Source organism: Trichosurus vulpecula, chromosome 9, assembly GCF_011100635.1.
Source record: "Trichosurus vulpecula isolate mTriVul1 chromosome 9, mTriVul1.pri, whole genome shotgun sequence".
In the NCBI taxonomy this organism is placed as follows: Eukaryota; Metazoa; Chordata; class Mammalia; order Diprotodontia; family Phalangeridae; genus Trichosurus; species Trichosurus vulpecula.
The window spans coordinates 115,666,590-115,678,752 of NC_050581.1; the positions used below are offsets into that span (position 1 = coordinate 115,666,590).

Here is a 12,163-nt window from a genome sequence, read left to right on the forward strand (position 1 = left end):
CTGGGGTGGCCCATGCTTTCCCTCCAGTGTCCTTGCATCAACTTAACAGTTAGCTCAGTCCTCTTAGCTTTGGCCTCTCTTTAACCCCTTGCTGTTCCTACTGTTTTCTTTGTAGTCACCGAGCAAGAGACTAAAGTGCCCAAGAAAACCATCATCATGTAAGTGCTGACGTTTTCTTCACCTCAGATTTTGGAGTGCTATCTCTGCATGCTCACTAACCCGCCTGCATTCTCCCCCTGCCAGCCTTGCAAAGCCCATGCCACGATGGCCCAGTGATGTTATGGGGCAAAGCAGAACAGCACAGAGCCACCCATCTGCAGGGTGGAATTCTGTGCTAGGAGCTCCCCAAAGTGATCCGGCCTCTTTCTGGGAATTCTAGAGAGGCAAAGAGGGAAGGTGCATCAGCCAATGCGTTGGCCTCCTTATCATAGAATCTCAGAATCACACATTATGGTCTGAACTCTCACAATTAGGCCCTCTCAGAAGCTTAGAATCCCAGAATCCTTTGTCTCAAACTTAGAAGCACTCAGAATCATGGAATCTGGGATTTTTGAAATTATAGGATTTCAGAATCACAGATTCTCAGAGCTAGAAGGAACCTCAGAGGTCATCTAGATCACAGGCGTCAGACACGTGGCCTCCAAGCCAACTCCTCAGTGAGGCCAGAACCAGATTAAAATGTAATTGGGAATTATTTAACAAAATAAACAAAAATACAATATAAACAACATTACATTTTAAAACTAAATCAATATGCAGCCAGCAGGGATCCTTATATGTTGATTAATAGCTCCCATTTCTATTTGAGTTTGACAGGACTGATATAGACCAAAACACACACACACACACAACTTCTCTCTGTAACATGCCCCAACAAGTGGTCATCCAGCCTCCATTCAGAGCCTCAGGCGATGGAAAGCTCACAACCTCCTGAGATTGCCCTTTCCACTTTGGGACAGTACCATTTGTTAGAAAGTTTTTTTTTTCCTTATATAGAGCTGAAATTTGTCTCTTGGTCTTTTTAGTTACTTGCAACTGAACATCTTTACTATATGACTTTTCTGCCTTTAGACTCCAAGAGAAAACCGTGCCTTCAAGTCCTAGATTCATAGCTATTTAGAAGGAAGAATATAAAATGTCAGTGCTAGAAGGGACCTTAAAGATCATCTGATCCAAGTCCATTTTACAGAGAGTTAAACTAAGACCTAGAGAGGATAATTGCTTGCCCAGAAGATGATGTGAGTTAGTATTGAACCATTCCGACTCTAACTCCATCTCCTTTGTGACCAAAAGCACATGTCCTTGAAATGGTCCATGATCATAGAACATTCTCCTTTCCTTTCTTCCTTGAGGAGGGGAGAGAACCAGTTCGATGAGGTTGCCCATTGCCCAGCCTTAGCCAGAGTGAGACTGTCCAGGTTATGAAAGACCCCCTGGCTGCATCATTATTTGGAGAGTAGAAAGGTCTTTAGACTGGTTGCAATGGTAGTCTTGGGCTTAGTATCCCATGGAGTTGGTTATTGCTTCCAAAACTCCTTGATTTTTAGATCTAAGTATAGGATGTCCCAGACCTTTTTGATACTCTCTGGCTCTTCTTAATGATAAGTTTGGCCCCTTTTGAGTTGACAGTCATACAGTCATATTCTTAAGAAGTAGAAGGGACCTTAGAAACTATCTAATTCAATGCTGTTTTATAGAGAAGAAGGTTCAGGCTTAGAATAGGGAAATGACTTAGATCAGAATCCTAGACCATCAGAGCTGAAGAGGCCTTAGAATGCAGAGTGTTGGGCCTGGAATAATCTCAGAACTCATTTAGTCCAACCCCTTGATTTTTCAGAGGAAACTTGAGACTCAGGAAGCTTAAGTAACTAACAGTAGATTGTTAATTTTTGTTGTTCAGTTGTGTCCAACTCTTCATGACCCTATTTGGGTTTTTCTTAACGAAGATACTGATGTGGATTGCCATTTCCTTCTCCAGCTCATTTTATAGATGAGGAAACAGAGGCAAATAAGGTTAAGTGACTTGTCCAGGGTCACACAACTAGTAAGTATCTGAGGCCGGATTTGAACTCAGGAAGATGAGTCTTCCTAACTCCAGGCCAAATGTTCTATCCACTGCTCCACCTAGCTGCTCCAAGACCATTAATATCTAAAGAAAAAGGAACCATTTATATTGAGTCAGTCATTCTCTCACCCTACAAGTGCCTGGGACCAACTTGCTCCCTAATCCAGTGGGAATTCCCATGCCTGAAGGAGGGTCTCAGTTATTCCTTTGCATTCAACAGTCAGGCCTGGCCAATTTCATTCAATTCAACATGAATTTTTTAAGTTTCTGCTATATGCGAGGCACTGTGCTAGGTACTGGGAATACAGAGACACGAAAAGAAAAACATTCTTATCTTCAGGAAGCTCACGTTCTACTGAGAAGCAAGAGGGAATTCCAAACCTGGGATGGTGGTACAGAAAATTCAATGAAAGCTATATGCCCTTTGCTCAATGCTGGGCATATAAAGACATACAAACATATGTGTATGTATATATATATATGTACATATATATATACATACATGTATATATATATGTACATATATGTACATATATATATATACATACACATATGTTTGTATGTCTTTATATATATATATACACACACATATATGTACATGCCTACATAATGCACACATAAATACATACATACCTAACTACATCAATAATTACTGCCCTCAAGGAGCCTGTAATCTACTGGGGAAGGAAAAGCAAAAGATATACACAGGCAAATAAAAGATAATTTGAGGAGTTAAATAGCATTAATTATTAGGAGGAGGAGACTTTCTTGTCTTGGATAAGGAAAGGTTTGGCATAAGAGGTGGTGCCTGAGCTGATTCCTGAAGGAGGCTTAGGATTCCAAGAGCAGAGGTGAAGAAAGAGTGACTTCCAGGCATGAAACCTTTCTCCCCTCTGATGTCCACCATGACACCACTAGTGACGGTGGAGTCTCAAATGCCAAGGCTATGAGAAGTCTCTTTTCAACAATTCAGTTTGACCACTATTAAGTGCCTGCTGTATGCAAGGCGCTGTGCCAGGAGCTAGGGGATACAAGAACACAAATGAAACAATCCCTGCCCTCAAGGAGATTATAATCTACTCATGAGTTGGTGATGTTGACAGTGAAAACTATTAACAAGAAGGAAGCCTTAGGCATGTAAAGGAAGAATCCAGTTGAATACATAGATTGCCTATTTTAAGATAATTTTGAACATTTGATTTGAAGCAATTCATAACAATTTGTAGAAGTTTTGAAGAAATTGAATGTAAGAGCTTTTAAGACTCAATCTCTTGACTCTTCTCCCATTCATTTATTAATACTAATTTCCAATTATGTTTCCTGGAGAGGGCACAGAGGTAGCAAGGAAAGCAAGACTTTGAACACAGCCCCTCTGATTTCAGGTCCGATGTTTTTCTTCCCCGTAATGACTTCTCCTAACGTGGGCCAAATGGTTTGCAACCCAGTGGTTCTTGGTTCCTCTCTCAATGGCAATTCTAATTCCCATTCCTATGGTGCTTTAAGACTCAAAGCATTTTCTCCACAGAACCTCTGAGGTAGGGAGAGCAAGGATTATTGTCCTCATTTCACAGTGAAGGGAACTAAGTGACACCGTGGACAGTGAATAGAGCATTGGCTTGGGAGGCAGGAAGACTTGAGTTTGAATCTTGCCTTGGACACTTGATTATTGGTCAGTCATTTCAGTCATGTCCGACTCTTTGTGACCCCATTTAGGGTTTTCTTGGCAAAGACACTGGAGTGGTTTGCCATTCCTTCTCTAGCTCATTTTACAGATGAGGAAACTGAGGCAAATAGGTTAAGCGACTCTCCCAGAGTCAAACAGCTAGTAAATGTCTGAAGCCGAATTTGAACTCCTCAGGTCTCCCTGACTCCAGGCTTGGAGTTCTATCCACTGCACCACCTAGCTGCCCCCAGCTGAGTAACCTTGAGTAAGGTACTTTACCTTGATTTCCTGATCTAGAAGATGAGGAGGGTTGAACTTGATGGCTTATAAGGACCCTTCTACCTCTAGTCCATCATCCCACAATCCTATGAAGGGAGGAGGCTCAGAGAAGACAGAATGAGTACTCGTGAGACCTAGATTCGGGTCTTGGCTTTGACATTTGCTAGTTTGTGATTCTAGGCAAGTAATGTAACCTCTCTGAGCCTGTGTCCACATTTGAAAATGAGGGGTTTGCACATGATTAGGTCCTATCCAACTCTGACCTTGTGTGATTCTTTGATTGTATGAGTCTATGCTAATCATTAATAACCAGCAGTGAGGGAGGGCATGACACAGAGAGGAAGGCCCCAATATACCTATTCTTTCGGGAGCCGTATAATCATCCTGCACAGAAGCCACCATATTGGAAAGAGCTGGACTGTGAAATGTGCTGACCATAAGCTCTAAGGACCGTGGAATGATGTTGCCTATCTAACCAGGGTTCTAACAAAGACTGCTTGTGGAAGTGGGAGTCTCTATGTCTGGGCAGTTTCTCAGCCCACTCTCTCTGCTCACCAAACTAACATTTCATTTGTCAACAACGGCATGAGTGTGTTGGTGAATAAGGGACTTAAGAGAATCTTTTTCTGTCTCCGTTTCCTGTGACCTTGCTGGCCTTTTCATCATCAGAGAAGAAACAATAACCACAGTGGTGAAGAGTCCCAGGGGGAGGCAGCAGACATCCCATAGCAAATCTCCCTCTCGCTCGCCTTCCCGTCGCTCAGCTCCCCAGACGCCAAGGCCCAGCATGCTGACCCCAGAGCCGCTTTACTCTTCAGCAAGCAGGCAGCAAGTCCTGAGGTCAGAGTCCGAGGCTGTGAGGACAACTGTCATCCCAGAACTGTATGTCACTGAGGTTGGGGAACACCATGCAGCAGCATCCAGAGCCACCATTGTGGAAACCAGAGTGGGAGAGCAGAAACCTAAATGGGTAGAGGTGGAAGAGATCATTGAGGTCAAAGTGAAGAAATCCGACCAGAGGAGTGCTTCTCCATCTAGACCAGAGAAGGACCACTCAGGAGTACTAACTTTCACCCTTCCCAGCCCAAGGTCCAGGCCTTCCCCTGAAGAAGACCCCAACACAAATAACTCTAACAACACATCGATGGCCCAAGCTAAGTTTTCCTCGTCTACTGATGGTCTCTCAAATAAACCTTCTGAGACAGTTGGAACAGAACAGGTGGGAACCCTGGAATCACCTGAAGACCTCAGCTTTCCCTGCAGCTCTGAGGAACTAGGTGATGATACCCATATTGTTAACCCAGCAGAATGCCAGAGCTTCCTTTGTGAGGGAACTGGAAATTCAGCAACTTCAGCAACTGTTCCCCCAACAGAGGCTTGTGTTGAAGAGTCCTTTGTGTTTTGTTTTGAGACTGGTGATACAGGAAAGGCTGAAGGTGTTCCTTTCCCAGAAAGCCCTCAACTGGAAGCCATTGACTCCAGTGAGCTACTCAGCTCTTGGGTTGCTGAAGAAGAGATGGTTGCTGAGGAGGACCATGAGAGCCCCATGATAGAGGAAGAAGAAGAGGAGGAAGAGGAAGAAGAGAAGGAAGAGCAGGAGGAGGAAGAGGACAAGGGTACCATTATAACTGATGAGCCAGTAGAACAAGATGTAATTGATATCCAAGGCCGTGACACCAAAATCCTCACTCATAATGGCAAAGTATTGACACTGGCAGATCTTGAAGATTACGTTCCCCAGGAAGGGGAGACCTTTGGCTGCAGGGATCAGCCCCCCTCTACCACTGATGACAAACCCTGTGAAATCTCTGTGCTGCAAACTGAGATCAATGAGCCTACCATTGGTCAACCCATCTTGCTCAATGTGGGACGACCAGTGTCTCCAAAGCCCCCTCCAGGCTTCTTCAGCAAATTCAAGGAACATGTTCCCCAGAGTGCATTTCTGTCAGCATCCAGGGTAATGGGGATGCAGAGCATGGGCCCCACCAATATCTCCTTCCACGTGAGTGAGACACATGTGGCAGCCACACCCAGGCCCAGCCCAACAGGTCCTATACCAATAAGTGTAGGTGCTTCTCCCATTAACCAGCCTCCCTTCTCAGTGAAGCCATCCTTCTGTACCAAAGTCCAACACTCAGTCGACCACAGCCAGCCCAGCTTCCGGACGGAAGTGTCTGCTCAGACTGTCAACTTTGGTACTGTTGGTGAGACAGTCACACTGCACATCAACCCAGATAGTGATGATGCTTCCCAGAGCTGAGTATCCCTGGAACATGGCCCACCAGACTCCAAATTAATTTGTAAAAGGTTACATGAAAGGGGGTGGTGGGGAAGGGCCATCCACGAAAGCACCAAGGAATGGAATTGGAGAAGCAGAGTGAAGAATGTCCATATGAGACCATAGAAGGACAAGGACATTTCCAAGCATCAATGGGAACACTCCACCTCTACTCATGCAATTGATAACTACAAAGCTTCGATCGCAGCCAGCGCACATCATTCCATAGTGAAATGAGGAAGGAAGGAAAGCATCCTTGCACAGCTGAAGAAGGACACCATGTTTGTAACCCCAAACATATACAGCCTATGTGTGCTGCAGGAGACAAGGGTGACTTTCTAAGTTCTCTGGAAAGAATTCGAGGGCAAATGTCCCCTTCCAGCTGTGCCAAGGAGATCAAGGCATCCTCATTTAAGTGCCAATCAAATCAACAGGCATTGACTGAGCTCCTTCTGTATACCTAGCCCTGTCTCTTGCTGACTGTTGCACAGTTTCATGCTGTTTACTTTCCTAATGGCTGGTATTACTCCCCATCTCCTTGAGCCAGCATGCCAAAGCAAAACTGCCGTTCATGAACCTCTCAAGCTTGTCATGTGGCTAAATGGCTTCCAAGCTTGAATCCATTCATCATAGTCTTCACCCATACCTCTGCAGAGTGGAAATGCACAAGGTTGCTCTTTTACAAAGCTTTTGCTTCAAGGAATGAATGCACCACTACGTGGGAGCCAGTATAGTTTAGTGGATAGAGTAGAGGACCTGGGACTCTGTCCAGGCTCATGAAGTGACTTTTGGTAAGTCACTCAATCTTTATGAGCCTTAGTTTTCTTTCTGTAAAATGGGGAGTCATGCCTTCACTCCCCACTCCACCCCCATTCCTACTTCACTAGAACAGTGGCCATAAGGAGCTGAACATCCTCTGGGGGAAACACATCCTGCAATGTTGAAAGACAAATTTCCTAGGCGCTGACCTGAAAGCCTCTCAGTTGCTTCTGACCAATCCTTGATCTGAGCGCCTCTTTCAGAAGAAGTCCAGCATAGTCAGTTCCTGGTCACTTTGGCAGTGAATTAAACCGACTGCCTTTGCTGGTTTCTTTTTTTGCAATAGACACTTTGCTGTGAATGAAACCAGGACACCAAGAAGTGCTAAGAAAACCCTCCTCGTCAAAGAATATTTAAAGAATTTGAATGTGTGAGAAGTCAAAATGAGTGGGTGTGGTTGCTTTTTTTTCCCCTCTCTGTTCACTAAGGTTATACATTTAACAATTAAAAAACCAACAAACAGCTATGTTTATCAGCTATGTTTATCAGAAGCACAGTTGCTACCTGACCCAGTATTGTAATACTGAGCTGCTTGTAGGTACATAGGCAAGAACAGAGGGAGTCTTCTCTTTCCCTGGAGTAAAGGAGGCCAAGACAAATTCTAATTCCTTAGAGGTCAACATGGTTTGACCTACCCAGAGGCAGGAAGGGGGTCACCCTCTTGCTCTGCAAAGGTCTATTTCACTTTGAGCACAAAAGACTCATCCTCTCTCCCTCATTCCCCCAACCAAGCTGCCCCCCAAAAAAGTTTCCTGCCTTTTAGCTAGAAGGTAGAAGGATTTCCCTGGTACATTTTAATGAGTATGATTGTCCCCATGATACCTGGCTGTGTTCTATCAAATATTTGTCTTAGCCACCCCTTCTAAGATACATTTTCAGCATGGCTGGGACATTTGGTCTGACCCTTAGGGAAAGTATCTATTTCCATTGATCCATCATTTCGTGGGTCAGTAGTTTGATCATTGTGGATAATCTTTCCATCTGCACAGATCCCTAACCCCTCCACACAATGGTAGACAGGCTTCATGAGTTGCCATGGCTGAAAGAATCCACCTCATGGTGACCAACCCTCTGAACTTAAATAGGTTAGCCCTTGGACAACAGCTATATAGTCTGTTACCAGGTACAGGTCGCTCAATGTTAGTTCACATAGATATATGACCATAGATATATCACACAGATATATAAGCCATGAGTCACAAGAATATGTCCCAATTCCTGATCTGTCCCAGGGAAGATCTGCCTTCCTACAAACACCTGCCCAGATCGCTGTCCCTCCAGCCTCCTTGGCCCCACCAGTTTGCAACACTAGGCCAGATCTGGGTAGAGAGCTGGGAAGAGACCATTTTTTATTGAACCTCCTTGCTTTGTAGAATTCAAGTAGCCTTGAGACAAAAGAGACTGGCTAGGAAGATGAAGGTGGTGCCCAAAGGTTATAGATCCTTCCCCTCTCCTGCTCCCCTTATGGGTTGGTAGGGGGACGGGTGGAATCAGATTCTCTATGGCACTTGGAACATTGGACGGCAAGGTACGGTAATGCTTTGCTTCAAAATGTAGCACTGTTTACTTATTGCATTTATTGGTGTTGATACAACCACCTGCCCTTGCCGAGGGAGGAAACAAAGAAAGTTTCTTGTGAGGCTTGGAGGCCTCTTAAGTGATTTCCGGCTTGTGGCAACACCTCAGAGAAGTACAGGATCTTGGGCCTACAAGGGGGAGCATGTTGTCCAGTCCTTAGCTAAGCAAGGGTCTATCACAAAACCTGCGGTCACCTGGCCTCTGCTTAGAGACTGTCAGTGACACGGTCTAGTGGAAAGAACCCTTCTCTTAGGTGCAGAGTCTTATCTCTGCTATTTACTCCCTCCCCTCTCTGAGCCTCAGTTTCCTCACCTGTAAAATGAGAGTAGTAATACTTGCCCTACCTACCTCACAGGGTTGTTGTGAGGAAGTCATTTTGTGAACTTATGAGTGCCACAGAAATGGAAGTTATCATCATCATCATCATCATATTACCTCCTGAGGCAGCCCATTCTGCTTGGGGACAGCTCTTCTCTTTAGAAAGGTTTTCCTCCTATTGAGTTGAAATCCGCCACTTCCCACCCACCGCCCCTGCTGCTGCCCTCTGAAGCCAAGCAGGAGGAATCCAACCCCTCTTCCATGTGACAGCCTTTCAGATACTTGAAGAAACCTAAGGGGGTTACTCTCCAATGGGACTAATAAAAACGGAGACTTTGGGGGAAGGGGCTGCCATGCTCCGATCCCAGAAGCCAGCGCACACAGCAAGGGGGAAGAGAAATTTCAGCTTCTGGAAGAGAGGGGGAGGGAGAGAGGAGAGAGAAAAATACAAAGATGCGATCCGATGCTTGATCTCATTTCAATAAATGTCTTGCATCCTTTGTCACTGTCTTTGGCTCTTTTCCCCATCTCTCCACGGAGCAGCTGCTACTCCCAGCTGTTCTTCAAGCCACAGAAAAATGGTGTTTCAGTCTCAGTCCAAGCAGAGTGTCTCACTTGGGTTTCCAGCATTATCCTCATTTTCCTACATCAGTCCAGTCATAGAGATCCAGTGATAAAGACTGGCCCAGAGATACAGCAGGAATGGGGAACAGGAGGAATTCACCTTGGTCTAGTGAAAAAGGTTCTGAGCTTGGAGTCAAAGGCCTAGGTTTGAGCCCAAATCTGCCACTGTGTGACCTCCGGAAAGTAATTTTTCAGCCCTGACTTATCCATAAAACAAAAATGATGATGCCTCTATTTCCTCCCTCATGAGATAGTTGGAAGAGAAATGCTTCTGGATGTAAGATGTTATCATTTTATATTCTTTTGGCTAAAGGGACATTAAAGTCATCTAGTCCAGTGGTGTCAAACTCTAATCAAAATCCTTATATAAGGATCTCTGTGGGCCATGTGTTGAATTAGTTTTAAAACTGGATATTTATATTTTATTGTGTTTTTATTAAATTTATTAAATATTTCCCAATTCCATTTTAATCTGGTTTGGGCCCACTTGAAAGTATTGTGAGCCCCATGGAGTCACTGGCTAAGTGTTTGACACCTCTGAGCTGGTCCCTCCTACAGCCTTTGACTCAGCCTCCCACATAAACAATACTAGACTGAGACAAGTCTTCCCAATTTTAAGATTCTTCAGTTTGTTTGGGCCTGTTGTAGCTAAATAAAATGAATTGATTAAAATAAAAAGGAACAGAATAGGTAAAAGAGGTGGGGAGGACGACTGTATATTTAAGAGTTGGGGAACTTGGTGGCTCAGTGGATAGAGCACCAGCCCTGAAGACAGGAAGACCTGAGTTCAAATCCAGCCTCAGACACTTACTAGCTGTGTGACCCTAGGCAAGTCACTTACCCCCAACTGTCTCCAAAAAAATAAAATATATACTCAGAGAAAGGAACCAATCCATCAATGAGCAAGCATTTATTAAACTGTTCTGTACTGGGCACTGGAGATCCAAATACGAAAGTAAGTCGACCCCTGCCCTCGGGGAATTTACATTCCATACAACATGTTCAGAGAAAAATAAATATGAATTACATGCAAAATAAACACACAGTGATGGCAAGAGACAATACCGATTCCAGTGATCAGAAAAGTTTCATAAAGAAGGTGGCTCCAGTTGAATCTTGAAGGGAGGTTTAGGGATCCTAAGAGGCAGAGGTGAGAAGGGGGAGCACTCTAGTCATACCTGGAGGAGGCCTGTGCAAAGGCAGGATGGAAGGAGACTAGATGTTGTATGGAGGGAGGGGTAAGTGTGCTGGCTTGCCTAGAACACTGAGGACATGATGAGAAATAAGAGGTAAAGCAGCCGAGAAAGATAGGCTGGCTCCAGATTGTGAAGGGCTTTAGAAACCAAATGGAAATGTTTCTATTTTGTCCTAAGAGCAGTGGGAGCCACTGGGCTGGGCGGGGAGGGGCAGGCAGGGATGATATGATCATACCTTCTCAGCATAGCATCATGTTCTCAGGACAGGGGATTAGAACCTACATGGGGTTTTCATGTCTCCTGGTAGAAACAGTAAAAATTAAATTGAACGAGTGACTTTCTTCATGCCTAGAATGGCTAACCATTAAGTTGGAAGTGGGGGCAGAGTGTGGTGGTCACTCTGGGGAGGGGAAAGCCTGAGAAGGGGGGATTGAACCTCATTCCCTGCTGGAAAGCCATGCCTTCCTGGTGACAGCCATCCCAGGGACTTCTTTCCTTGAAAGCATTGCCCTGACCAACTTCCCAGACTTTCCTGAGGTAAAGGGGAGAGGGGTAATCTTGGGGCTAGGAGGGACCTGGAAGAACCAAGGGGCATTTCCTCCCTACTCAGCTGTTTGTCCTGAGTCATGCATGAGACCAGGGCCCAGTGTTCTGGAAGGATTACTGCCCATGTGGAGGGCCAAATTTCAACAATCTGGCTGAAATGGAATTGGATGAGTAGTTAAGAAACCTAGGCTCTGGCTCCAGCCCCAGCCCTGAGACTCAGTGAGGACTTTTGCCTCTGCTGCAAGATGGCCGAGTCTGGACAAGGCATTCTCTAATATTCTTCTAGCTCTAACAAGTCTTTGAAACCTGGCTCTATTTTTCCACCTCAGCTCAGACTCAACGTATCATCCTTTGTGACTCTAGCAAGTCCATGACCCTTGCTGGGGCCTTGGCTCCCTCCACCTTAAAATGAAGGAGGTGACTCGATTATCCACAAGGTCCTTTTGGCCTCCAGTGTCACACCTGTCTGCTTAGAAGGTAGGGCAAACCAAAGTTCTTGTTGTCATTCGTAGGAAGGGTCCCATCACAGGCCCATCTGGAGGAGTCTGTCCGGGCCTCCCTTGAACGTGCTGACCAGGAGATCCAGACTGCCTTGAAGAAGCTGGGGGATGCAGCATCACTGGGCCCAAGCCCCGAGGTCCTTCCACCTGGGGGCTCTCTTCCTCTGGACACTGAAGGCAAGCCTGTGACCATCCAGGAAACAGGCACGCAAACCCAGAGTGGGAGAGACCAGGGTAGGTCTGCTGGGCCCTGGTAAGAGACATAAAGACAAGCGAATGGGGCCCTGACAGGACGTT

At 45.3% G+C, this 12,163-nt stretch overlaps 1 protein-coding gene across 1 annotated transcript in view; it reads left to right on the plus strand.

The window, feature by feature from the left end:
• Positions 1-12,163, plus strand: part of OBSCN (obscurin, cytoskeletal calmodulin and titin-interacting RhoGEF) — a 330,114-nt gene that overhangs the window by 266,499 nt on the left and 51,452 nt on the right. The window contains exons 96-98 of the mRNA XM_036739619.1: positions 116-158; positions 4,677-6,262; positions 11,879-12,100. Of these exons, the coding sequence (XP_036595514.1) occupies positions 116-158; positions 4,677-6,262; positions 11,879-12,100 (1,851 nt within the window). The remainder of the gene's footprint in view (positions 1-115; positions 159-4,676; positions 6,263-11,878; positions 12,101-12,163) is intronic.